This window comes from Equus przewalskii, chromosome 24 (assembly GCF_037783145.1).
Source record: "Equus przewalskii isolate Varuska chromosome 24, EquPr2, whole genome shotgun sequence".
NCBI lineage: Eukaryota > Metazoa > Chordata > Mammalia > Perissodactyla > Equidae > Equus > Equus przewalskii.
Window position 1 is genome coordinate 29389774 of NC_091854.1, and position 27232 is coordinate 29417005.

Here is a 27232-nt window from a genome sequence, read left to right on the forward strand (position 1 = left end):
TTCACTGCCCTGAAAATCATCTGTGTTCTGCCTCTTCATTCCTCCCCTCCCCCATCCAATAACCATTGATCTTTTACTCTCAGTAGATTTGCCTTTTTCAAAATGTCATCATGCATCGGAATCATGCAGTATGTAGCCTTTTCAGATTGGCTTCTTCCACTTAGAAAATGAATTTAAGGTTCTTTTGTGTCTGTTCCTGGCTTTATAGCTCATTCCTTTTTATTGCTAAATAATATTCCATTGTCTGGATGGACCTATGTCCTGCTTCTAAATAGCATTGTTCAGGAAGTGGGAAGACCTAGGAGAGACCACAGTCAACCTCAAAAAGCCATTCTCCATGTAATGAGTGATGTGTGGAAGCAGAAAGAAGCACTGGAACTGAAAAAGCCAGGCAGCTGAGGAAGATAAATGACCCAGCAGGAAGAAAGTCTTTGATGATAGAAAGGCCTTGGCACACAGTAGATGCTGGATGCTGGTAAGATGCTAGAATTACATCCTGGGAAAGGGAAGAAACCAACTCTGAGAGAGACTGACGTTGACGTTTGTGTATGTTGTTTGTTTGTGCCACCTGGGTGGAATGAAGACTTGGAGTTAGAAACTGAGTTATAAAAAATATATTTCTGGGACACCTGAGTTTCTGAATTGAGATTCCTACCTGCTGTGCTAAATATTTGTGTGATCTTTCACTTAGTGTCTTCCTTCTCTCCTAGACTGTAGGCTCCTTGAGGGTAACACTATCTGTTTTGCTCACCACTGTATCTCCAACACCTAGAACAGTCCCTCCACAGAGGAGTTATTGCAACAAATATTTGTTGAATGAATGGATTATCAAATTAATGGAAGAAATGATGGTTTCATGCTTGCCCCATATTATAACATGATCTAATATTTTAAGTATGATTTCCTCACTATCCTAACAAAGCTTCACAGACGGTAAAATATTTTAACTGTGGAAAACACGTAGAACATAAAATCAGCACTGAAAGTTGCTCCACAGGTCACAGCTTTCTTTGTACTATAACAGCAAAAAATCAAGTTTCCTGCTCAAGATAAAAATCAAAAACAAACCCATGATCACTTTCTCGAGGTCAGTATTGCTGCTGCTTTGTGGGGGTGCGTTCCCACTGGCTGTTTAGGGGCCCAATGTACCTCCAACGTAAAGCACTTAGCAAGATGCACCAAGTAGGTGCTCAAAAATGTCAGTTCTCCTGATGGTCCCAGACCACATCCCCACTTCTTGGTCTGAGAACCCCTTTGTTCGTGCAACTGGCTGGTCCTTGCCAAGGCCCCCCGCCTGCAGGAGATACAGGCTGTGTTGATGACCTCGTTTGATCCTTCGTACATCTGGGCTTTGCGTCTTGTTTGTTCAGGATTTAGTATGATGTTCAAATCCACCCTCAGATGCATAGAACATTTACTAGGGTATCAGCCTTCATTTGCTGAGGTTGGCAGATTCAGTTGGTAATAAAACTAAAAGGCTAACAGTTTACATGAAACTAATTCCTGGGTTAAATAGAAAGCAGACATGTCCATTAAGTTGGAACACATAATAAAACATGGTTATCAATCTTATAAACACGAGCACTGCTTTTTCTAAATTAATGAGACACTTATGCAGCATCCAGAACAACTCATGAAAAATATACTATCGCCACGTCTGCATTTTCTTTGAATAAGTCAACTATTAAAAGATGTGGTGTCGTCATACAAGGAAGAACAAAGGATCCCAGGATATTTTCAGGAGCTTACATAATTTCTCACTGATAATAATTTTATTGAATTTTCTAAATTATTACACATATTTCAATCACTTATTGAGTTTTTATCAATTTCTAAAAGCCCAAAATGACAGCAAAAACATAATAACAAACTGGCTTCTCTGTCCATACAAAATAAAGCTTTAAATATCAATTATTGTTTTCTAAGATTATTTAAAAAATTTTTTAGCTGCTCGTTTTAATTCTTACTGACAGAGCATTTCAAAAATCAGTAAAATGAGTGGTAAGAAGGTTTTATCCATAAAATTAGGCAAAAAGTTATCTAGATGAGTGGTATTTCAACATTCAATATTGAAATATCAAATATTCTACACATATTTGCAGAGCAGAATTTAACCAGTTTTAAAGAGAGGAGGAAAAGGAGTTTCAGGTGAAGAAAACAGCACTGCAGAGAGAGAACATGGACTTCCAAAAAACTGAGGTGTTTGATGTCGCTGGACCATTTAGAGTTTGAGGGTAACTAAAACCTGTTCAAGTAGATGGAGGCCAGATCATGAAAGGTCTTGTAGGTCATTTTAAGGGAATTTGGACTTTTTCTTGAAGAAAATGGGAAACCATTGAAGAGTTTCAAGGTGGATAATAAAATAAGCACATCTTTTAGAAAGATCATCCTGGCAGCACTGTGGAAAATGAATTGATGAGAGATAGAGGGCCAATTGAGAAGCCACTGCAGTAATGTAAATAAAAGTTGAGATCTTGCAGAGGAGATGGAGTGAGTGGATCACAGAGAAATTTAGAAGGTAGAAGAGAGGAGACTTAGTGCTTTAATGGATGTGTGTATGTGGGGGAGGTTTTAGTCAATGAGGAGTGAGGGAGAATGAGGAGTTATGAATGATTCCCAGGAATAGCTGGATGAATAGTGGTGCTGTATGATGAAAACACTCTCTAGAATCAGTAAGTATGAATATTAGCCAAGGATAAGCAGTACCAACTCTATGTTAGAAAATAATAAAAATAAATTAGTATTTGCTAACAAACTTATATAGTGATCTCATCATCATCATTATCACAAAATAACTATATGTGGTATGCTTTATAATTTATCAGTGTTGTAATTAACATTACCTCATTTGATCTCCTGATATTTTTCCATGTTACAAATTAGAAAATCGGATTACAGGTTAAATTACTTTCTCAAGCTCTCTTAGCTAGAAACTAGAGTGGCAACACTGAAACTTAACATTCTAACATGAAGGCCACTTGGCGCAGTGTAATATTTGGTAGAATTAGAATCATTATTATTACCATCAATGATCAATCTGCTGAAAGTTCCTTTTGTGCTGGAGACTCTGATCAGCACTCTGTATAACTTAATCCTGACAACTACCCAATGAAGTCAATATTATTATCTCCATTTTACAACTGAAGAAACTAAGATTCAGAAACGTTAAGTATTTCCTAAGGTCACATAGACATTAAATGGCAGAACTGAGATCTGGTTTCCCAAGTCTGACGCTACAGACATTACTTACAACTCTTATACCAACCTGCCCAAACACCATCATTAGGCGTTCTTGTGGTCATAGTTCCTTGATAAGCAGAATATAAATGAGAGATATGTTTACTGAATCCATTGTCTAGTTGTTAATTTGGAATTTGGGTTCATGTTAATTGTAGGCTTTCATGTAATCAATCATATTGAGCATGTAGTAGTTAATTTCAATCATTAAGGCTAAATAACAGATCTTTGCTTTGATCTAAAATCTTGGATCAAACAAACATTCTCTACATCTGTAAGATATAAATAACTTTAAGATAATTATACTAGTCAGGATAAGTCAGGTTGTGTTGCTACAGCCAATAATTGCCAAATCTCAGTGGCTTTACATGATAAGGATTTATTTCTCATTCACATTACATGTTCATTACAGGTCAGCAGGCAGCCCTACTCCATATTGTTCTGACTCAGAGACCTGGTTCCATTGTCAGGAAGGTTGTTGGTGACCAGGGCAAGGGAGAAGTGGGGGATCATGCACCAATCTTTAAATGCCAAGTAGAAGCAACAGGTGTCACTTTCATTCACATTTTATTTGCCAAAATATGTCACATGGCCATGTCCAACTTTAAAGAGCTGAGAAGTATAACTCTACCATGAGCCTGGAAGGAGGAGAGCTAGAAATATGTCTACTGTAGAATTCATGACTATCCCAGATATTAATCAATTTCATGTGAAAGAGTTTCCAGGGTAAATAAATTTGGGAAACATTGAATGAAACAAAGTTAAAGAAGTTTCCTGACTATAAGTCTTGTGAGCCTTTACTATATTAATATGCATTATTAATCTCCAAGAAAGGGACTATTACTATGGGATACGTTTTTCCAAAGACCATCTTCAAAGACTCATATCCCGAGAAAACACTTTAAGAAACAGTCGTCTAAGGTGCTGGCTTTTCAGAACTTATTTGTAGAAAGAGTAAAGGAAGGAAAGAAAAAGACTAGAGCAGCGCAAATTTATGGGTAGTCTGGAGATTGAGAGTTATACATTAAAAGCCATCTCTAGCAGCTGGTTGCTACCAAAGATTACATCTTTCAATGTCTTGCATATGACATTGTTAATTTATTATTTATTAGGCATCATATATTATGCTAGGTGCTTTACTTATGTTAACTCATTCCATCTTCACAAAAATATAAAGTGCACATTATCTCCTCATAGGTGAGGAAACCAAAACTCAGAGAAGACAATTACGAGTTCAAAGCCACACAGATAGTAAACTGAGTTGCAGACTAGATGAGGAGCAAAAGTCACATCAACCTCCAGACAGAAAGGATCAAGTGCTCCCGTTAGAGCTACAAACAACAAACTCTTGTTGGTCAAAAGATGGAGAGATTCCTTTTCGTTTTGGTTATCCTCTCTGGCTGGACCTTGAGGATATTTGGGGGCCTGGGTGGACAGTCTTAAATGTGAAGCTGTTCAGATTTTATTCTCCATGTAATACTGAGCCACTGAAAGTTTTAGAGGTGGGAGTAACAGAATCAGACAATTATAGCAAGACTTAGAATTTTACTTCAAAGGAGCCCAGAATTAATTCAGTCCACCTCTCTCAATTCACAAATAGGGGAAATAGGGCCCCCCAATTGGAGGTCTACAGTGAGAGCTTTCAGTGTTGACATTAGCTTTCTCATCTGGGTAGCTGACCTGGATGATTAGCTTTTCTCCTTTTGGTCACAGGCTGAGCTCAGGTCTTACTGGCCTCTCACCTGCATCCTAAACTAACACGAGCCCTGATGAAGTCCTAAGTCCCAAGCCTCCTACTTTTTGAATACTCATTTGCCCCAATTCTCTACTTTGACCTTAGTTTAGGCCACCGTCACGTCTCATCTAAATTATTGCCAAAGCCGTTCTCTGTTTCTCCAGCCTCAAATCTTGTCCCCCTTAATCCATTCTCCACACTGCAGCCAGAGGAATGGAGAAAGTAACAATTCTTTGAGGTAATAGGTCTATTTTTCAGAGTCATAAATGGTTTCAGTCAGTGCATAGATTATCATGTTCTGGTTCCCAGCTTCCCTACAGAACAGCGATGTCACAAGAAATATGGGTGATATGATCTTGATTACAGGGCTAAAGTGATATTTTTTCAACCAGAGATTACAGACAAAGAATCAACAGAATCAACTAAATAATTATTTGTTCAATTGCTAAAAAGTGAGTCAAACTCCCACATTCTTGGTTTAGGTAAGAGCTATGCAAGAACTGGTGCTTTCAGAAGGTTTAGCAGAAGAGCAATTATATTCTTTAGCTCTTTGGGGGTTATGAATTCAATTTTCTATTAGAAAAATGTGCATTGATAAAGACATACATAAGTCATAGGGTGAAGGATAACAAGGAAGATTCTAGTCAGAGGAATTCTCTTGACTTCTACAGGAAAGTTCTCTTTTCTGATCCATCCCAATGGTGAGGGAAGGAGGCAATTAACAGTTATTGACTCTTTATTTTGCCAGGCAGGAAACACATTATCTCATTAGCTCTATGATGTAGTTACTATCATCAGTATCATTTTACAAAGAAAGATTCTTGGGGAGGTTAATACCTTGATTAAGATTCTAGATCTGGTAAGTGAGAAACCAAGATTCAAATCCAGAAGATGAGATCCTGAATTCTTAAGTGTGCTTTCTCAGTGCTTTGACATAGATGGTGCTTTCAACACTCACAAAACCCTAATGAGATAGGCTTTCTCATTCTAGAGATATGGTTATTGAGACTGAAAGAGTTTAAAACTTGCCCTGCGTCTCCCAGTAAGTGGCAAGGCTGACACTGAAACTCATACTTGGCTACTTCCAAAGTCAATGTGTTTTCCTGATGTTTTCCAAGACAGCGTTCTGTTTGTTGTCTCATGGACGCAGCTAATGGTAAGAGATGGTGTCCAGAAGGGACTCAATAACTAGCAATCATCATAAAAGCTCACTAGCAAAACTTCACGGTGTAACCTATGTGCTTAGCAAATATTGTTAAAACGAGGCTCTGACCAATAAAATGTCAGGAAAGTTAGTATAAATTGGACAAGAGTGTGAGGGTAACTTCAAAACTTGACTTGGCAATCTTCACTGCATCAGAGTTTCACTCAGTCCTCCACAAAATGAAGGGTGCCATTTTCACCTTATTTCTATTCTCTGTCCTGCTCGCTGTCTCAGAAGTGAGGAGTGAAGAGTCCAGGAAGCTCTGCGGGCTGGAGTACGTAAGAACGGTCATCTACATCTGTGCCAGCGCCAGGTGGAGAAGGCAGCTGGCGGGGACCCCTCAAGTTCAGCAAGGTAGCATTAACTCACGTGACGCCTTCATCTGTTTTATTGTAGGCTTGTTTTAGTGACCGTTTTTCTAATTACTGTGAACCCTCTTCTATATCAATTTAGGGGGTTAATTATCAAAATTAACTGAATTTGGTTTTGGAAAGAGGTGAGCTTGCTACCTTTCAAAAAATAAGGACCTAGTTTTCTTTAGTCTCCAGCTTGAAATCATTTGACTGCATCATGACTTTGATGAGCTCAGCATCTGTGGCCGGTGCTCTTGGGGACAGAGAGAAGCACGGGATTCTAAGGGGCATGTTGGGGTAGCAAGATTTTCACATGTGGATAATTACAGAATACAGTAAGTTAGAATTCAGGCAGGTGCTAAATAAGGATGAAAGGAAGGAATCTAACTTTTACTAAGTGCTTACTAAGCGTCAGGCAGTTTCATGTGTAACATTGCATCCAGCCTTCCAAAAAGGATCCTGCGGAGTAGGTAATATGACTGCCATTTATCATTTTATCAAGGACAAAAGTGCTCACCCAGCTACTAAGCAGTATGGCTAGCAATCAAACCAGGTCTTTCTGGCTTCAAGAGCCAAAGTCTTTTGCTTATTCTATACTGCATGTCAGGTGGGGAAAAGACAATGGTGAATGTTGTAAGAAATGACAGCCTTGTAGAGGTGGTGGTATTTGACAGAGACCCTAAAGGAAGCATAGGATTTGAGGGGTTATGGGCAGTGGGATGAAGACGGTGGGAATTCTAGCAGTAGGAATTGTCTGATGGGAATTTTGGAGGTGAGAATGAACCTAATGTGTTTCAGAAATAGTGAGGGAACTGACTTCACTGCATTCTTCATTTTTCAATTCAACTAATTCAGAAGTTTGACTGGAATTCTTTCCACCAATCCTATATTAAAGTGTAAGGTAGGATTTATTTAAGATTCTATTTTAATAACTGATTGTGTTTGTTATGTTTTATAATAAAAAGGTGAAAAAGAAAAACGTGATTGTAAAGGTTTCAATTTGGTTTAAAATGACTTTGGGAAACAAAAAGAATTTGGAAAATGACCCACAGTTTTCATATGTTGCTGGGCTAATGTCTCGAAAAATTACAAACTTACCACTCCCACTTTAATATTGAGAAGTTCATAGTTCATGGTTACTAGATGTTAACAGAAATAATAAGGGGTTTCAATCTTAAGAGAGTAAGCATACTTCGCCAGACTTCCCACAATTTATCAATCTCTGGATGAGCAAACCAAATACACTAGAAAAAAAATACATTCAGAGTGTCTTTGAAACACATGGGGCAGTGGAATGGATGTCAGTATAAGGCTAATGTTTTTTTGACATCACTAGCATCATAATAGTGTTTAACCCTTCACGGGTTTTCAGAGTATTTTCCCATACATTATTTAGTTGATCAGTAACTAGTTTAGCAATCAGCCTTCACTCATCTAAGTTTTCCTGGTACTGCCAGTGAGCTCAGGAGCTGATAAGTGAGTCTGAACGGAGTTCAAGTGAGAGAGACTTCTGGGCGAACTTTGGGAACCACACTGGTGAAAACAGTGGGGCCCACTCTTTGCTTTCAGACAAAGAGGTTTAGACCTCACTTCCCTCCTTACCGAACAGCTTTGCAGGGCACAGCACAGGGTTGATTTTTGTTTGTGTGTTTTTGTTTATGGCATGTAACTAATCCCTTTGGAAGCTGCTGGTCATCAGCAGAGGTAGCCAGCAGGACAGAAGTCAAGCCCTGACTCTGCTACTCACTAGCTGGTTAGTCTTCCTCTCTGCACTCAAGCTGCCTCCTCCGTGAAACGAGGAGCGTGGGGATGACTGAGTTCTCCCCTAAATGTCTGATCTCCCCTCCAGACCGACATTTAAAAAAGAATCACGTGTAGTGTTGAATTTCCTTTCAGAAATCCAGTGCATTTCCCCAAAAACAGAACTTGCTTGCCGCTTTCGTCAGGGCCCTCTAAGGATTGTTTTCTCTCTTCCATACAGCTGAGTGGGACAACTACTTCCAGCTGCCAAGTGACCGTGGGGTCTCTGAGGACAGCCCTGCGCAAAACCTTCCCAAGGCGGAGTCCTCCGGGGAGCAAGGTCTTCAGGGTGGACAGCCGTCCGCCGAGGAGCTTTGGGCGTCCAAGAAGCATTTGCTGATGTCAAGACGAGACCTGCAGACGGTGTGCTGCACCAATGGCTGTTCCATGACTGACTTGAGCGCTCTCTGTTAGGGCGAGCAAGGCCCCCGTGGGCGCGCAGAGCTGGGGCGCGTGTTTGCGCGGAGTCCTTACTCCACGTACCACACTGGCATCGTGTCGATAAAATAATGGGTTTTGGGTAGGCAAGCGTTCTTTACTCAAAGTTGTGCATGAATGGCTAAAACCACAATGAGGTCTGTTTTCTCCCTTTGCCAAGGTGAATGCCCTGTGCTTTTCCAGTTTTAACTAATTCTTTGAAATTTCGAATGCTGTGCAAAATTGCAATAAAAATGCCATAAGCCAAGCTCCCTGTGATTTTTCCCTTTTTAAAAAGTTTTAAATAACTTTAAAACAGTAAACAGAAAATGTCAATGGTAGGAAAACCTGAAAAAATGAGCATAAAGAGAAAATAAAAATCAACCACTACGTCATCATCCAGAAATAACTCAACGTTTGGGTTACTGTGTATCATTTCTGAAAATTTAAACATCAATTCATGGTCAAGTGTAAGAATCTAAAGAAAGTGCTTTTCTCAAAGGACCTGTGAGTGCTCAGTAAATTTTCCTAGTATGATGCAGGCCTTCCATGGTCTCCCCAAGAATAGCAGGCGCACAAATGCATCAGTCAGGGCCCACTAACAGCCGAAATCTGGAGAATGTTCGGGTAATGATGTTTTGTGGTGGCTGCCCTGGTTTTGCCTCCCTACTGCAGAGATAAAAGGACCGTTCCATTCTCATTCTGGAAGTTGAGAAACTAAACCCAGATAGCCAAGTCTTGTGACACAATTTGTTGTCTTTACAGACAAAAAGACAAAGTAAGACATCTCAAAACTACGTTTTTATTTCCAACTCTGACAGCCAGCTCCCCAGCGGATTGTAACAACAGTGAGCCTCTCCGCTCCTCTGAAGTGCTGCCTCATTAATACTGCAGCCCGTGTTTGAAATCCACCTGCTATGTTTTGGGCTTTTAAACTGTGCCAGGGCGGTGTGCATGCAGGGCACTGAAACATTTACTTCAGGCATTTGTTGCAGGAAACCTGTGAGGATGGGGTAGTACTTTGCTACTGTTTGCAGATAAAGAAAGGAAGGCTCAGCGGAAGTAAGTAGATGTGTCCTGAGTCACACAGCTAAGGAAGTGGTGTTACTGGATCCAAACTTAGTCTGCTTAGTGTGATTCGAGACGGTCACAGCAAACCGCCCGGGTGGTCAGTGTATTGGTTACCACCAGGTACTCCCTGTTTGTTTGTTTTTTAGTCAGTTTCCCCAAGGAAATTCACTACATTAAACTTCAGCCCCTGAGTCCATGTCTTTTCAATATTCTGGGTGATGAAACGGGGAGACTGTGTCAAGTTCTTTTGTGGCATTTTCAAGTATGATGGTGTCTCAAGGAAAAGTGCTTATGAGATTGAGTTATAAGCTTAAAACTAGCTTCTTTTTTCATGAAGCACCTTTGTTTTTGGTTGGTGAGGAAGATTGGCTCTGAGCTAACATCTGTGCCAAACTTCCCCTATTTTTTATGTGGAATGCTGCCACAGCAATGGCCTGATGAGTGGTGTAGGTCTGCCCCTGGGATCCACACCCATGAAACCCGGGCTGCCAAAGCAGAGTGTGTGAATGTAAACTTTGTACCACCAGTTTTTTTTTTTTTTGCTCCCCCTTTTTTTTAAAAAACAAGGAAAACTGAAAAATTGTGGTTATTCAGATTTGAGTATTTGAAGATAAATGAAATGAGATTTGAAAATGAACAAAACAAGCCTATCACTTCAAGGACAACAACTGACAGTATTTGCTACTGGTGATAAAATTGAAGCTTACAAGCAATTTCGGAAAACTGTCTAGTGAGCATCAGTGGTGATATTAATGAATTCAATTTTTTGATACTGTATAATTTGTCAACATTTGGAAGACTTACATAATCAATGAACCAATATTTTCCAAATGATCAATGCATATTGATATTACAAAATTGCATATTGATATTATAAAAATATTACAAAATCATGAATAGATGAAAGATCTACTCAAAGTCAAAAATAAAGACTTTTATTCTAATAGTACAAAAAATTCATTGATATGGTTTCAGAGTCTACATTGTGACTAACCTTCAATAAATAGCCACTTGTCGAATTTTAGTATAATATCAAGAAAGAATATAAAATTATCTGAAAAGACTATTAAAATAATGTTCTGTTTTCCAACTAAATATCTATGTGAGGCTGAATTTTTTTCATATGTCAACCAACACAACACACAGCAACAGAGTGACTGCAGAAGCCAATGTGAGAATCAACCTTATTTTATACAGCCAGTCATTAGAGACTTGCAAAAAAATAAAACTGTGCCATTCTTCCCAGTAAATGTTTTTGTTTTGTGAAAATATAGATATTTTTCATAAATGTTATTTGTGTTAGCCTGTGGAGGATTTATTATTTTTTCGTGTGTTAATAAATATTTTTAAATTTCTCAGTTTTAAATTCCACTAAAATAAATATCGATAAATTCACTCCATACAAACAAAAGCTCTTTGAAGCTCTTAATAATTTTTAAGAGTGTAAAGGGTTCTGAGACCAAAAGATCTGAGAACTGTTATGTATGTATTTTTTTAATAATAAGTATTTTTTGAGATGCCATCAATAGATATTCAAGTTGTTTGCAGTATTTGCTGGTACAAGTAAAGATGCAATAAACAGCCTTATTTATATACCCTTACATGCTGACCCTGTTGTTTCAGAGAGATAGCTTATTAAGTTGCTGGGGAAAAGGGCATGTGTATTTTTTTGGTATATTTGTATTAGTTATTATTTATTTGTTATATACTTATTAGTTATTATAAATGTATCTATATAATGTATATACATAGAGAAAAAAGAAAATGGGGCGTAGTCTCTTCACTTAAATAAATCCTTTAGCCACTTTTTTGGGGGAAAAAAGGATGATATATGTATATGGTTAGGAAATGTAAACAGTTCAGAGAAGTGTAAAATGAAAGTTTCACTCTCTCTTATTTGGTTTTAAAGTAATAGCACCACCCTTATTAAGAGTTTCTAGTAATTTCTTCTAGAAACAAAATCATGTTTATACTGAGTTTATGTAGAATATCTACAAATACAGTTAGAAGGCTTGCTCTGTATCTCTGTGTCCATCTAGTATCTGTCATCTATCTACCTGTGTATCTCTCTATATTTCAGCTGTCCACCACCACTTCTCCCCTTTCTCTCGGGCATGCAGCTAGACTGTATCTCTCAGTCTCCTTTGCAGTTACATGTGATCATGTGACTGACCTCTAGACAATTAAATGTGAGTGGTAGTGATATGCACCACTTCCAAGACTAGTCCTTAAAATCTCATGCCTCTCCCTCAACTTAGCAAGCAATAACCTTTGAGTTGTTTTATGTTTGACTCTATTTTTTTACAGTAGTTAACCTACTTTATTATAATATCTACTGAATCTATCATCTTATTTTATGCAAAAAGGGGCATACATTCTGCCCTACATCCCATCATTGTTGTTTTATTTAATATACTATGTTTAAAGTATTTACCAATATTTAAACTATTTGTTAATATAAAAATTTAATATATTTCAATGACACCTCAGTATATGTATTTTAAATTTAAACACATACAAAGAGATTACCATCTAAAAAGTCTGTATTAATTCAGATTCTCACTAGAAACTTATGAGTGCCTATTTCTCAATACCTTTACCTGTCCATGATGTTATTATACTTGCAAAACTTTGCAATTCTTGAATGAGTGACATCAACATCCTGGCAGAGTGAGCTCTTCCCTTAGACTCTCCCTTCTAAGATACAATGAAAAGGACATTCATAAACCAACAGAAGACATTCACACAACACAATAGATGTCTGAGAGATCCACACAGCCATATGTCTGAAAGTGGAAGTGCTGGACCCCCAGGAGGAAGTGGAAGGAGGTAAGGGGATCTCCTCTCCCTTTCTGGCAGCAACGTAGGGCACAGGACTCTTCACAGCTCTGAAAGGAGAGGGAGGAGGGGTGGCTCTCTGTGGGAACACCTTTGCTCTCTGAATTGCCTCCCAGGTGTTGGTAAGCTCCACACAGAGGAGGCTAACCTATTGTGGGGGTGTCTTCATCAAGCCAGCACCCCAGGAAGGTAGATACCAAGGGCAGAGTGAGGACATCCCTTGTATCATGCAGGTGAAAGAAAGCACCCCTCCCCCTGCCTGGAGCACCACCCTGGCCAGTCAGCCAGAGCAAGGGACTCCCACCAGAGTGCTTGCACATATGTTTAGCAAAGCAGCAGCTGTGAGTAGGCAATCGCAGATAGGCCCTGTCAGCAAAGATTCCAGAGAACAGGCACAGGTGCCAGAGATCACAGTGGGCTTAGAACACACAAGTCCTGCCCCACACACCCCAGTGGTGGCAGGTGGAATCTGTGACAAAATGCTACCAATATGCAAAGGCACAAATCCACCCCATCAAATAACATGAGGAGGTATATTAATTCCCCAGAACAGAAGGAAAATGACAAGCACCCAAAAATCAATGTTGTAGGCATGGAAATTTACAATCTAAATGACAGAGAATTCAAAATAGCTATAATCAAAAAAAACTCAATGAGTTACAAGAAAATTTAGAAAAACAGTTCAATGAAATCAGGAACAAAATTAATGAACAGAGGGAATTCTTCACAAAAGAGATTGAAACTATGAAGAAAAACCAATCAGAAATGTTGGATATGAAAAACACGATGAATGAGATAAAGAAAAATCTGGAGTCCTTGAATATCAGAGCAGATATTGTGGAGGACAGGATTAGCAATTTGGAGGACAGAAATATAGAAATGCTTCAGATGGAGGAGGAGAGAGAATTAAGACTAAAAAGAAATGAAGAAATTCTCTGAGAAATATCCAACTCAATTAGAAAATGCAACATAAGGATTATAGGTATTCCAGAGGGAGAAGAGAGAGAGGAAGGAGAAGAAAGCTTGTTCAAAGAAATAATAATTGAGAACTTCCCAAACCTGGGGAAGGAGCTGGAATTACAAGTAGAAGAAGCTAATTGATCTCCTAATTACATCAATGTAAAAAGACCTTCTCCAAGGGATTTAGTAGTAAAACTGGCAAAAGTCAACGACAGAGAAAAAATATTAAGGGCAGCAAGGCAGAAGAAAATAACCTACCAAGGAACCCCTATCAGGCTTTCAGTGGATTTCTCAGCAGAAAACTTACAGGCTATGTGAGAGTGGAATTATACATTTGAAATTCTGAAAGACAAAAACTGTCAGCCAACAATACTCTATCTAGTGAAAATATGCTTCAGATATGATGGAGAAATAAAAACTTTCTCAGAAAAACAAAAGCTGATGGAGTTCAGTGTCACAAGACTCGCCCCCCCCCCAAAGGAAAAGATCAAGAAGGTCCTCATGTGTGAAAAAAAAAGAGAAAGGGTTTACAAAGCCTTGAGCAAGAAGATAAATATGCAGACAAAATCAGAAAATTGCAGCTATCAGAACAGGTTAGCAAACACTTAACTATAACATTAAAAATAAAGGGAAGGAAAATATCAAAAATAACTGTAATCTCGTAATGCTAACCACAAACTCAAAACACAAAATGGAATAAGTTGTGACAATGATAACCTAGTTTGGGAAGAGGAAAGGCATGGAACCTATTTAGACTAAGGAAATAAGAGGCTATCAGAAAATGGACTAGCTTATCTATGAGATTTTTAATACAAACTTCATGGTAACCACTAAACAAATAATTGGAACAGAGACACAAATGATAAATAAAGAGAAACAGAGAAAATTATCATAGAGAACCACCAAACTGAGTCTGTAGTCTGAAATACACAGGATGAGAAACAAGGGAAATACAGAACAACCAGAAAGCAAGTGATAAAATGGCAGCATTAAGCCCTCATGTATCAATAACCACTCTAAAAGTAAATGGATTGAATTTTCCAATTGAAAGACACAGAGTGGCAGGATGGATTGAAAAACAAGACCCAACAATATGCTGTCTCCAGGAAACACATCTCAGCTCTAAAGACAAACACAGGCTCAGAGTGAAGGGCTGGAAGACTATACTCCAAGCTAACAGCAAACAAAAGAAAGCAGGGGTTGCCATACTTCTGTCAGACAAAGTAGACTTCAAGATAAGACAGGCAATGAGAGACAAAGAGGGGCAGTATATAATGATAAAAGGGACACTCCAGCAAGAAGATGTAACACTTATAAATATATATGCACCCAACACAGGAGCACCAAAATACATAAAGCAACTACTAGCAAACCTAAAAGGAGATATTAACAACAAGACAATAATAATAGGGGACATTGACACCCTACTTACATCAATGGATGGATCATCCAGACAGAAATTCAACAAGGAAATAGTAGAATTAAATGAAAAACTAGACCACATGGACTTAACAGATTTATATAGAACATCCATCCCAAACCAGCAGAATACACATTCTTCCCAAGTGCACATGAAATATTCTCAAAGATAGACCATATGTTGGGAACCAGGGCAAGCCTCAATAAACTTAAGAAGATTGAAATTGTATGAAGAATCTATTCCAACCATAATGCTATAGAAATCAACTGCAAGAAAAAAGCCGAGAAAGTGACAAATATGTGGAGACTACATAACGTGATCCTGACCAACCAATGGATAATTGAAAAAACTAATGGAGAAATGAAAAATTTGCAATTCTTATAGGTGATATATTGAATATATCAATATATTGAATATCATTTTTGGTTTTATTTACATTATCATGACTATGATTACCTCTCGTATTTATTGAACATTTATATTTCCTCTTCTGTAAATTAGTCTGTTCATATTTTTTGCTGATTTTTCTATTTATTTATAATAATTTTCTTATCAATACAATGTCTGTCTTTTCCTTTATGGTTTCTGGATTTCCTGTTTTGCTTAGAATGATCTCCCTGACTGCAAGGTTGGTGCAAGTGTTCTACTAAATTTTATTCTATTAATTTTATTTTGTATCCTTTTCATTTAAATTTAATCCATCTTACATTTCTTTTTGTACAGTGTGAGGTGTTTAATATTTATTTTCTTCCAAGTGGACAAAAAATCTTTCCTGCATTATTTATTAAATGAACCATTTTTTTACCATGGAAATTTCACGTCACTTTAGTCAGATGTTTCCATTATATTGGGAACTCTTATGGGGTTTTTATTCTGTTCACTGCTCAATTTATCCTGAATTAGCCCCATACTCTTTTGATTGCAAATTTTAATATCTCGTAAGAAAAGAAGTCCATCATTATATTTTCTTTTGGATTTTCATGGCTTTTATGGGACATTTATTCTTCCATATAGATTTTATAATCATGTTATATTGTTGCAAAAAATTTTTATTGGAATTATGATTCAAATTGCATTATATTTATAGTAATATAGGAAACACTATATTTTATGATATTAGGAATTCCTATCTAAAGTATGTTACTATGATGTAGTATTTTTTACTTTTAATAACTTTTTATAATTTTAATTATGTAGGTCTTGTACCTTTTCATTTACCACTCTTATTTGCCACTGTGAATGAGAAATTTCCCCCATGTTCATGTCTAAATGCTTGTTTTAGTACAAAGAAAAACCTTGAATTTTGTGTATTCATCTTATCTTCAGTCACCTTGTCCAGTTATTTTATTGAATTTAGTGGCTGCTTTATTAGTTTATCTTGGATTTTCTAGCTATAGAATATTATTATGAACTAACAAAAAAGGTAATTTTATCTCTTCCAGTGTTTAAGTTGATTGGTTCATATTCTTGTCTTATTATGTGACTCTGACGCAACAATTGTCTATTGAGAGTAACATGCCAGATGTTGTTGTGGGTACTAAGGATACAACTGTGAATAAAATAGACAAATAAAGGTACATTCTAAAGGAAGGCAAACATAAACAAGAGAAATATAAAATAATGACTGATGCTGAGTAGAAAAGGAAAGTATGAAACGGGGATGGGAAGGCTCAGTTGGGGGGGAGTGGATTTTAGGCACTGGAGCTGGGGATGGTCTCACTGGGAAGGCGGGCACCACAAGAATCCTTAATCATATTGGTGACGGCAGGCGTCTCTCTCGTGTTCCTAATTTTAATGGCAATGGCTTCAGCTTTTCCACACTTAGTGTGATGTTTGCTGGTTAAAATATAAAGAAACAAATAAAATAATAAAGTAGTCTTTTACATTGTATATATATCTATGTATATGTATCTATGTGATATTCTTCGTCATCTAAAGAGTGTTCCTCTAGCACATATCGCTTAAGGACCTATTTTGTTATAAATGGCTTCTAAATTTTTTTCAAATACCTATTTAACTTCATTATGAGGGATTTTTCTCTTTTGCTAAGGTGAAGAATTGTGTTGATAGCCTTCCTTATGTTGAAATTTCTCTGCTTCTCAGGATAAATCTATTTGATCATGGTATAGTATTCTTTAATACTTAGAAGGACTGAATTTGTTAGTATTTTATTTAGAATTTTTGTACCTATGTTCCTAAGTAAATCTGATCCGTATATGTTTGGCAATGAAGATTAATCTAGCTTCATCAAATGAAGGCATTTTCTGTTCTTTAGAAATTTGGAAGAAAAAAGCTATAATAGTATCTTTAGCCTGGTGGCTTTAAAAAAATTCACTCAAGTACGGGGGCCGGCCCAGTGGTCTAGCAGTTAAGATTGCGAGCTCGGCTCTGGTGGCCTGGGGGTCCCTGGCCTAGATCCTGGGCACAGACCTACGCACCGCTTATCAAGCCATGCTGTGGCAAGTGTCCCACACATAAAGTAGAGGAAGATGGGCACAGGCGTTAGCTCAGGGCCAATCTTCCTCAGCAAAAAGGAGGATTGGTGGCAGATGTTAGCTCAGGGCTAATTTTCCTCAAAAAAAGAAAAAATGCAGTGATGTATAATACATGTACAATTAAGTACATAACTTTTAAGTGCAGTTTTCTTATTTGTCCACCCATGAGTTGCTGAAACAAACTCAGCTATTAAAGATGTATCTTTTTTTACGTATCACTGCATTTTATTTGCTAACATTTTGTTTAGGATTTTTGCATATATTTTTATTAAAAAGTTTGTATTTTACCTGGAATTCTCTTTCCCTGTAATATCTTTAAGAGGTTTTTATATCGTGGTTAAGCTAGCCCTATAAAGTCAGTTGAGAAATGTTCTTTCTTTGTTTCTTTTTTTTTGTTCTTTCTCTAATCTCTGACTGTTTAAGATTGGTATTATTTCTTCTTTAAATGTTTGGAGGGTTTGCTAGTGAAGTCATCAAGACTTGGAGTTTTCTTGGTAGAAAGGTTCTCAATTTCAGATTCAATTTATTTTACAGATGTACGAATATTAAGATTTTATATTTTCTCCTGAACCAATTTGGTGATTGTGTTTTCCAAGGAATATATCCATTTCATCTAAGTTGTCGAATTTATTGGTGTAAATTCTTCATAATATACACATTGTTTTTTTCCCTGGGGACTTTTTACATGCTAGGTCTTTACTTTTCCAGTCTTCTTTGTAGTTATTGATCTTTTCAAATGTTCTATCATTTTGAGGGTTAATTTAGATAGTTTATACATTACTCAGAATTTCTTCTAGAGTTTCAAATTTGTACCACAGCAGCCACTAGGCTTTCTTTTATTGTATGTGTCTTCGATTTCAATGACTTAATTTAACACATAAATTCCAATCATATTGTCAGGGTCTATTCAGATTTCAGCGTGTATAACTTACATCTAGTGCAAGAATCACCGGTCGTCACTGTTGTCTCTTTCTTCCTGACACATAGTTTCTAATCAAAAATGTGTGTAGGTTGAATAAAATAATCATATACTTTCCCCAATATTATATATTTATGTTCTATTTTCCCCTTAATTAAGTTTGCTGATGGTTAGGGGGAGGAGGGTGTGTTCGTTTTGTAAGTCTTTTGAAAGAAAATATTTCTTATTAGCTTTTAAAATTTTATTTAATTTGCTTTATCTTTTGTCTATATAAATCTCCCTCTTATTTGTTTTGTTTATTTTTAAGTGCTCTCTTGATTACCATTATTTCTTTCCTTTTTTATACTCTAAAGTGTGTAAGTCTAAAAATGTTCTTCCACACATTCTTTAGCTCTCTCCATGGGTCCGATTATGAATCACTCACCTCCTCATTATATCCTAAATTATTTGCAGTTTTAGTTTTGTCTTCATTTTTTACTTATGGAAGTATTTGGGAGAGTATATCATAATTTCAAAATAATACGCATTTGTTTTGTCTTAGTCAACTATAAATTATTGATTTGTGGTTTTAGAAGTTTATGATCAAAGATTAAGATTTACAAATGCTCCGATTTTTAGAATTTAATAAATTTTGGGGGGAGTCAAAACATCAGTTTTTAAGAAATTTCCAGGTATGCAGCATATAGTTGCTGCTGTAAATGTTGGCTGTTAACAACTCACATCCTCTTTAGAGAATTGCCCTGCCAAATGGGAGTGCCTCACTAGGGAGTTTCTGTGCCTGTCTCTCTAGACCTGCTCCCCCTCCCAGGGATCAGCCACCAGCTAATGACTGACTTACACAGAGTGCAAAAGGCCGGCCCCCTTTTGTCAAGGCAGCACCAGCAAGGTGGTGCAGCCCCTAATCCTGGGCTCCCTGTGGGACTAGGCTGAAGCCAGGCTCCAGTCAAAATCACTTGCTCTCTTAACTCCTTCCCATCCTGTATCCTTTCTCTCTCCTCACAACACTCTCCCAATGTCTCAGGCTCTGTTCTGGGGAATCTAACTGTATTCCTTTCCTAGGACAGCCAGAACAAGTTACCATGAACCAGGAGGCTTAAAACAGTAGAAATTTATCCTCTCGCAGTTCTGGGGGCTCCAGGCCAGAAATCAAGGCGTCAGCAGGGCCATGCTCTCTGAAGGTTCTGGGGCAGAATCTGTTCCACGCTTACTCTCAGCTTCCGGTATTGCCTGCGGTCCTTGGTAATCCTTGACTTCTAGACACATCACCCTAATTTCTGCCTCTGTTGTCACATGGTGTTCCTCTCTCTGTATGTGCCTGTCTCTGTGTGTGCCTGTCTCTGTGTCTATTTTCCTCTTCTTATGAGGACACCACTCAAGTGGGCTATGTCACTCCAGCACAACCTCATCTTAACTTACATCTTAATTATATCTGCAGAGACCACATTTCCAAAGAAGGTCAGAGTCACAGGTACCAGGGTGAGGAATTCAACACCTCTTTCTGGGGGACAGGCTTCAACCCACAACACTGACCTAACACATTAGATAAAAATGTGTTTTCTCTATTTTAGGATATATCCTTCTCTCCGCGTAACTACTAAGTCAAGCTCTTTTTTTTTAATATCAATAAAAGCCTCCAACAATATCTTGCTTATTTTTTGCCTGTTTGATCTGTCAGATTCTGCAAAAGAAACATCAAAATGTCATAATTTAATTGTGATTTATCAGGGTCTTTCCTGTCTAGGACTTTTTACTTTACGTGGATGACCGCAATTATTGAATCGGTAAAGATTTATTCTTGTCCTGTCCCCTCTCAAACTCTACCACTATTATTAAGTAGCACTTTTCTTTGTTTTGTTCAACATTTTTAAAAGTTGAAATTTGCTTTTCTCTTATCCGTATTCCTTTACTTTGATGATTGTTTTATCTTCTCTATGAACTGTCTCCTGTATTATTACGTGACATTGTATTAGTCAACTCAGGCTGCTGCAACCAAATCCCGCACTGGGTGGTTTAACAACAGAGATTTATTCTCTCCTAGTTTTGGAGGCTAGAAGTCCCAGCTCAGGGTCTGGCAGGGTCAGTTTCTGATAAGAGCCGTCTTCCTGGCTTGCAGACACTCACCCTCTCACTGGGTCCTCTCCCAGCCTTTCCTCAGTGGGTGCACATGGAGAAAGAGACAGGATCACTCTCTCCTCCTCTCTTACAAGGTCACCAATTCTATCAGATTAGAACCTCACCCTTATGACCTCATTTAATCATAATTAATTCCTAACGACCTTATCTCCAAGTATAGTCACATTGAGGATTTGAACCTCAGCGTAGGAATCAGCAGGACAGAATTCAGCCCATAGCAGATACCATCCTTTATTCTACTTAGTGCTTTTGACCTTGAAATTTGCTGTGTCTAATGTTAGTATTGACAAGGGCTTTTCGTTTGTGTTTCTGTAGTATATCTTTAGCAGAAATTTCAAATTTAATTGAAATTCAATTTTATCTTTTCTTTGTCTCTTGGTTTTCAGTGTGTTTCTTAAAATCATGTATCACTGGCTTTTTTTATTTTTTTTTTTGAGGAAGATTAGCCCTGAGCTAACATCTGCTGCCAATCCTCCCCTTTTTGCTGAGGAAGACTGGCCCTGAGCTAACATCCGTGCCCGTCTTCCTCTACTTTATATGTGGAATGCCTACCTCAGCATGGCTTGACAAGCGGTACCGTGTCTGCACTGGGATCTGAACCGATGAATCCCAGGCCAGCGAAGTGGAACATGTGCACTTAACCACTGCACCACCGGCCAGCCCCATGTATCGCTGGCTTTTATTTGTTAATTCAATCTGATAGGACAATGAAGTCAATTCACATTTATTGAGTGACACTTGATACACTTGATTATACTCTATATAAGCTGATATTTAGATCTTTTGTTTGCACAGCCAATTCTCCTTTCTCACTCGTTAATTTAGAAATGCTACCGTGCTTCTCTATTTCATTGCTGGTGGCTTTCCATTTTCTATTAGACACATTAAAATCTCGACTTCTCTATTTGATTGCAATTCCCCTCCTCCACTAAGATGAGCCCTTTAGAGCTGGGGTGGCCAAACTATGGCCCATGGGTCAAAAATGCCCTACCATCTGATGGTGTATGGCTCACAGGCTGGAAGGGGTTTTACTTTTTAAATAGTTGGAAAAAAAAGTCAGAAGGAAAACAGCTTTTCATGATACACGAGAATTATATAAAACTAAACTTTCAGCTCCATAAATAAAGTTCTATCGGAACATGGTCACACTTATTTGGTTACTTATCATCCAAGGCTGCTTTTGTGCTCCGATGGCAGAGCTGAGGGGTTGTGACAGAGACCATGTGGTCTCCACGCTGACAGCATTTATTGTCTGTGCCTTTAGAGCTTGCTGACCTGTGCTGGGAACGTCCTGATGTCCTCAGTTGACCCAGCTGTCTAGAGTGGGTCCTTGGAAGGCTGTTACCTGGGCTCAGGAAGTGGGATGCAAATATGCAATTTAGCTGTGTTTTTAATTTTTCAGCTGTCTGACCAAAGTAAAATTCTTGCTATAGAATAAATTTCCTTAAAGGGAAAATAGAAAGATAATTATTTTTATAATTAACTAACGACATATAGTTTATTTTTCTCTAGTTTCAAAATGAACTAATGGCTCTCTCAGCTTAATATTTCTCATATGAATTTAAAAATGATTTCCAGCACCCCTGCACAAATCAGGCTGGATGTTCTGTGCTTTTGATGGTTAGGTTACCCACCCTCACCGCTGTCTGTGGGAAGCAGCAACTTTCCTTTTCTGATCACAATGGGAAGTGAAGCTTAGGGCTTCCCATACTGGTTATACGAGCTCCTTGCCTCGCTAAGTAGAGAAGCAGCCTAGCAGGTGGCTGGAGAACCGCAAGTTTCAAGCTGTGTCCTGCAATACAATTAAAAAACAAATTGCGAACCGGAGTTAAACTAGCAAGGACAAAACCGAGAAGAGATTAGAGGAAACTTTAATCGGATATTTTACATATTAAAGCCTCAATAAACCTTCTAGTACTATGTGTTCATACGTGTGAAGAAAGGAAGACAACATATAAGTTCAAATGGACACTAAGACAGGAAAAATAAGTGGCAGTGGGCATAAACAGTCAAAGGAACCAAGAAAGTAACGAAGTGGAGGCAAGATATCTGACTGGAAAAAGTGTAAAAAGAGTCTAATCTGGGGATGAATAAGATTTGATAATAAACGTGGACTTGAGAAATTATTTATCATTCAAAGATGGCAGTAACAGATGATTAAAACTCTGAGAAGTAAAAAAAAAAACAAGTAATTGTGGATATTACATTATGGTGATAAGCAGAAATTGCTAAAACATATGCTCGATTCTTCAGGAAAACAGGCTCTGCAGGAAGAAATTGGAGGCTGAGAGCAAGCGTCTGTGAGGGTCAGACGTTCTTGTACACTGTCCCTGTCAGTCTTCACAGCAAGAACCGAAGAAGTGAACACTGATCACTGACCGTCGATAAGCAGTGATCATGATTACCTTTGAGAAACTGAGGCTCAGGACGCTGGCTGCTTTGCCCAAAGTCACACAGCTAGTGAGGGTTGAAAGGCAAAAGAGATGAAAGGAGCCGAGCTGGGATGCAGCTGGACAAACGTTTGGCGGTTGGCCTGGGGGACCACTGCTGCTGTTGGTGGAAGCAGCACATTGGTGGATGAGAACCGGACGCGGGAGGAGAAAGCGAGAGAAGCAGAGAAGATGGGAGGCAGGGGGTGCGGCCGCTTCCTTAAGAATTCCGGGAGCCAAAAGGCAGAGTAAATTATCAATAACTATTCAATACTGAGTTTTCTCAATGCATTTTTTGGTAAGATCTGGAAAGACAGGTCAAGTTACGGTCCCAACAAGGAAAGTGTTTATTTTCTAAAATGCTAGATTTAAAAGTTCTAATTTCTCAACTTTTGTTTTTTAAAACACTCCCATATACTGGATAACTCCCAGGGGTTTTGAAAAGATCAGTGAACTGAAGTAGCGCTTAATTTCCCAGCACGTAATCTACCGGACTCTGTGGTAAGACCTCCTGTTGTGTTTTCTCTAAAGTGGGTGTGCTAACCACGACAACAGACGACAGCATCGACGCCTCCATTCAAGATGCTAACATATTTTCGAGAGAACCTTCTCATTTCTTAGAATGCCTGACAACAGAAATAGATCATATAGAAATTTTTAAAAATGACGAAAAAGAGAAAGGCGTTTAATTGCGGTTTTGGGGAAAAACTTCCCTACTGATTTTAGGGGAGGGTTTCCTGCCAACATTCCCAGAGTCCACTGAATTTTCAGTAATTTCTATTAGTACCTACTATCCTCGCTGAAGCCGCTGCTACTGAATAATTTACGAAGCAGGAGGGAGAGGTCAGGCGTCAGTCTGGCCGCCCGCCAAGTCCAAACCTCTCCCGGTGAGGTTTTTGCTCAGCGCCAGTCCCACTTATTCAGCGGCTGAGGCTCTCTCCATCTGAATGTCCCACTAGTAACTTAAATTCAACAAGTGCAACGTCAAACTTGGTATTTTAGTCCCCAGATTCTTCCTGCTGACTTCCTTCCTTTTGCTAACAGGATCCTTGATCTAGTTACCCACACTCAAACTTTCACCTGCGACCCCAGGAGCCGCCACCACAGGGCTTCCTCTCAGGCCCTGTGCTGTGAAGGGCTTAGCAAATACAGGTATTGAATTCTCACCAAAACCCCGTGAGGGGGGTCCCAGCATTCTCATGGCTTTCCTTTAAGATGCGGAAGCTGTGGCTTAGTGAGGTGACTGATTTAAAGGCACCCAACTAGTGACTGAGACAGCAGGACTCAGGCCCGAGACTGCAAACACCCAGAGCTCGAAACTTTGAACTGCCTTGTCTTGTTGCCCCAGAGTCACCTCTGACTCCTGCTTCGCCTCTGCGTGGTCATGAAGACTTTGCCCCTAAAATGTCCCATGCAACCGTCCTCTCCCTTCCATTTTCACTGCCACCGCCGAGTTCGGCCTCTCGCCACCTCTCACCTCTCCTAAGCCGTCTTCCCACACTTTAGTGACGATTCATCTTCTTCAAGAGTCACTTCCTGTATACCCTCAGACTAAGGAAACACCTCTGATGACTCCCCGTGGTCCAAGTGTCGTTTTGTGACTCAGATATTCAGGTTACTGTGTACGCTTCCGGTCTCACTTCTAACCACTTACCTTCATGAACACCGCATTCCCCCCAGTCTAGACTTCTTCCTGTACTCCGAACTCCCCTGTCTGTTGAAATTCTACGTCTTGCCTTCACAGTCTAGACTAATTCCTTCATGAAGCCTTTCCTGATTCCCTTGATCTTCTGGACTTTTCTAATGAAAGCCTGTGGCAGCCTGTACTGTGGTCACTTGTGGGCTTATCATCCCTGTAGGATCCCATTCCTCTAGGGCTGAATTGGGTGTTACTATTATCTTTGCAGCTGGTAGCTATGTAGCATAGTGCAATCGATGTACACGATTCTGGCTTGAAAAGTGAAGATACATCACATTTTATTGTTAGGTGCTGTCAGGATGTGTGGCCCATGTACTCACGATGTTTTCAATCTAGTAAGGGAGACAAAACTATTATTCAAAAATTAGCCAGAGAACAATCAGAAGTTCACCCAAGAGAGTGATGAAAGGACAGAGAGAACAGAAGGAAGGAATGGATGGAGAAGGATTTAGACTCGAGTTTGACGCTGAAAAGTGAAGAAAGTTGCTGTAAGTGGAAGGGTGTGTTCTGAGGTAGGGAAAAGCATGAGGGAAAGCTCTGAGGTCAGGATGGGCACGGCAGGTCTGGGAAGAAGGATGGCACTTTAGGAGCACCTATTGAGAAGGAAAAACGCCAGGAAAGTTCAAGGTGTTTCAAAGTGAAAGTTTCCTCAAATTTACAGTGTCATTTCTTTTTAAAAAAATGTTACTTTTTTAAATTGAAATATAATTGACATATAACATTGTGTAAGTTTAGGGTGGACGACATGTTGATCTGATACATTTATATATTGCAATGTGATTACCATTGTGGCATTAGCTAACACATCCAACAAAATTTCCCATCACAAAGCTTTTTGTGATAACCAGCCTTCTTCCAAGTTAACCACAATTAGTGAGTTTTTGCTGTATATTCTTGCACTGCTCTATAACTGCTACAAGGCGTCGCTGACCATCTGAATTACAGTACACGGCAATATGCCGGCCAACCTCTTCCTCTTCTGCTTTTTAACGGCCATCACGTTTTAAGGTTTTGATTCCCAACACAGCCTAGGACAGATGGTAAGAAATTATCTCATGGATGACATTTTAGAACCCTAAAAAAATAAAGCCATTTTTATAATGAATTTCCTACATAGTAAAGAATTTCCTTCATTCTGATTTATTCATTCCAAGGCTGTGTGATTGCCTCTGCTATTGTTCCAAGAGGGGAGATGTTCCCAAATGTGTAATGAAAATATGAAGCTCATTTCTCACTGTGCTGATGATCTAATCCAGATTCAAAACTGGCCCATGGAGATTGACAAATACGAGTTGTGATAAATTATTATACAGACCTATTCCCACTAAGGCACTAACAGAAAAAATAATGAAAATTGGCCAATTCATTTTGAAATGCTACCTAAAAAGCCACAACAAGCAGAAGGAAAAGAATTTAAAAAGTATGTTTTTTAATTTTTTATTACATGCCATTTGGGGAAAAACAGGACATCAGTACATTTTAAAACTATAAAGCACTGACTGTTTTCACAGTTGTTAAATTCTTTTTGATAGGAATTACACATCGATTTTTCCTTAGGACTAGAGCGTTGCTAATTTTCTCCATATGTGTGCAATTTGTCTTTGACCTTTAACAAATGTGCTCCAGGCAGTCCACTTACCATCCAAGGACAGCGCCGCAGCATCCTTTCACATGCACACAAAGGGCTGAAAGCTCCATAAAAATAAATGATCCATGGCACAAGCTACATTAACCAGCAGAATAATAAGCTATTTCAGCCCTGTAAATTTTAGTGCCATCCATTCAAAACCGCACCGGGTCACTTTAGTATTAAATTCATAGGAACAAAATAGTAAATACACATGTTTTATTTGTTAAGCTGCCAGCTATATATTTTGTGTAAAAGTTTGTTGGCCTAGGCAAACCTATTCAAAGGCACATCAGGCGGTGTCTATTTAAGAGCAGTATCTCTTTCCAGTCCACGAGTTTGTGTTACAGATACATTTACTATTAAGCATCATGTATATTTAATATCACAACGTTTACTTCAGGGCCCTAAAAAGCCTTTGTCCACTTAATAGTTTCCATTATTGAAGAGCCGACATTCAGTTCTCCAACAATTTTGCAAAGGACAGGCAACCCATACGAGCTTCTAGCGTGAGCCGGCAGCCTCGTGGGACGACGGTCATTGTTATGAAATCATTAATTCTACCTCAGCAGTTTCAACTGTCAGGTACACGTAACAATAATTGCAGTTAATGAATGCTGCTCAATTTATTAAGGAGGAAATGAAAATCAGGATTCTTTTATATGCATGTCTGAGACACTAACATTTGTGTATACCATGTTGACTATTCTACTGTCATTTATTAGTCAGGGGAGATAGTCATATTTTTTAAAAAGGTCTCTTCATTAAAAAAACAATGTAGGAAATTCTAAGTCTCTAATTAAAGAGTAATTAAAATAATTAGTACCAAAAGTAATGTTTAATAAGAATCTATGTCTATGAAAAAGCAATCTGGCAGAACCAAGACTTAGTTCCC

General features: G+C 38.5%; 1 protein-coding gene across 1 annotated transcript; it reads left to right on the forward strand.

Moving 5' to 3' along the window:
• Window positions 1–932: 932 nt before the first annotated feature.
• Window positions 933–11412, forward strand: INSL5 (insulin like 5). Its single transcript, XM_008508501.2, has 2 exons — window positions 933–6530; window positions 8511–11412. Exons 1-2 carry the CDS (start codon window positions 6356–6358, stop codon window positions 8741–8743), a joined length of 408 nt encoding a protein of 135 aa, XP_008506723.2. The 5' UTR covers window positions 933–6355; the 3' UTR covers window positions 8744–11412.
• Window positions 11413–27232: the final 15820 nt, after the last annotated feature.

Bases quoted from the DNA above. Each gene is read 5' to 3' on its own strand.
- INSL5 (XM_008508501.2), top strand. From the start codon at position 6,356: ATGAAGGGTGCCATTTTCACCTTATTTCTATTCTCTGTCCTGCTCGCT. The intron at 6,531-8,510 runs GTAGCATTAACT...TCTTCCATACAG, and splicing joins GACCCCTCAAGTTCAGCAAG to CTGAGTGGGACAACTACTTC.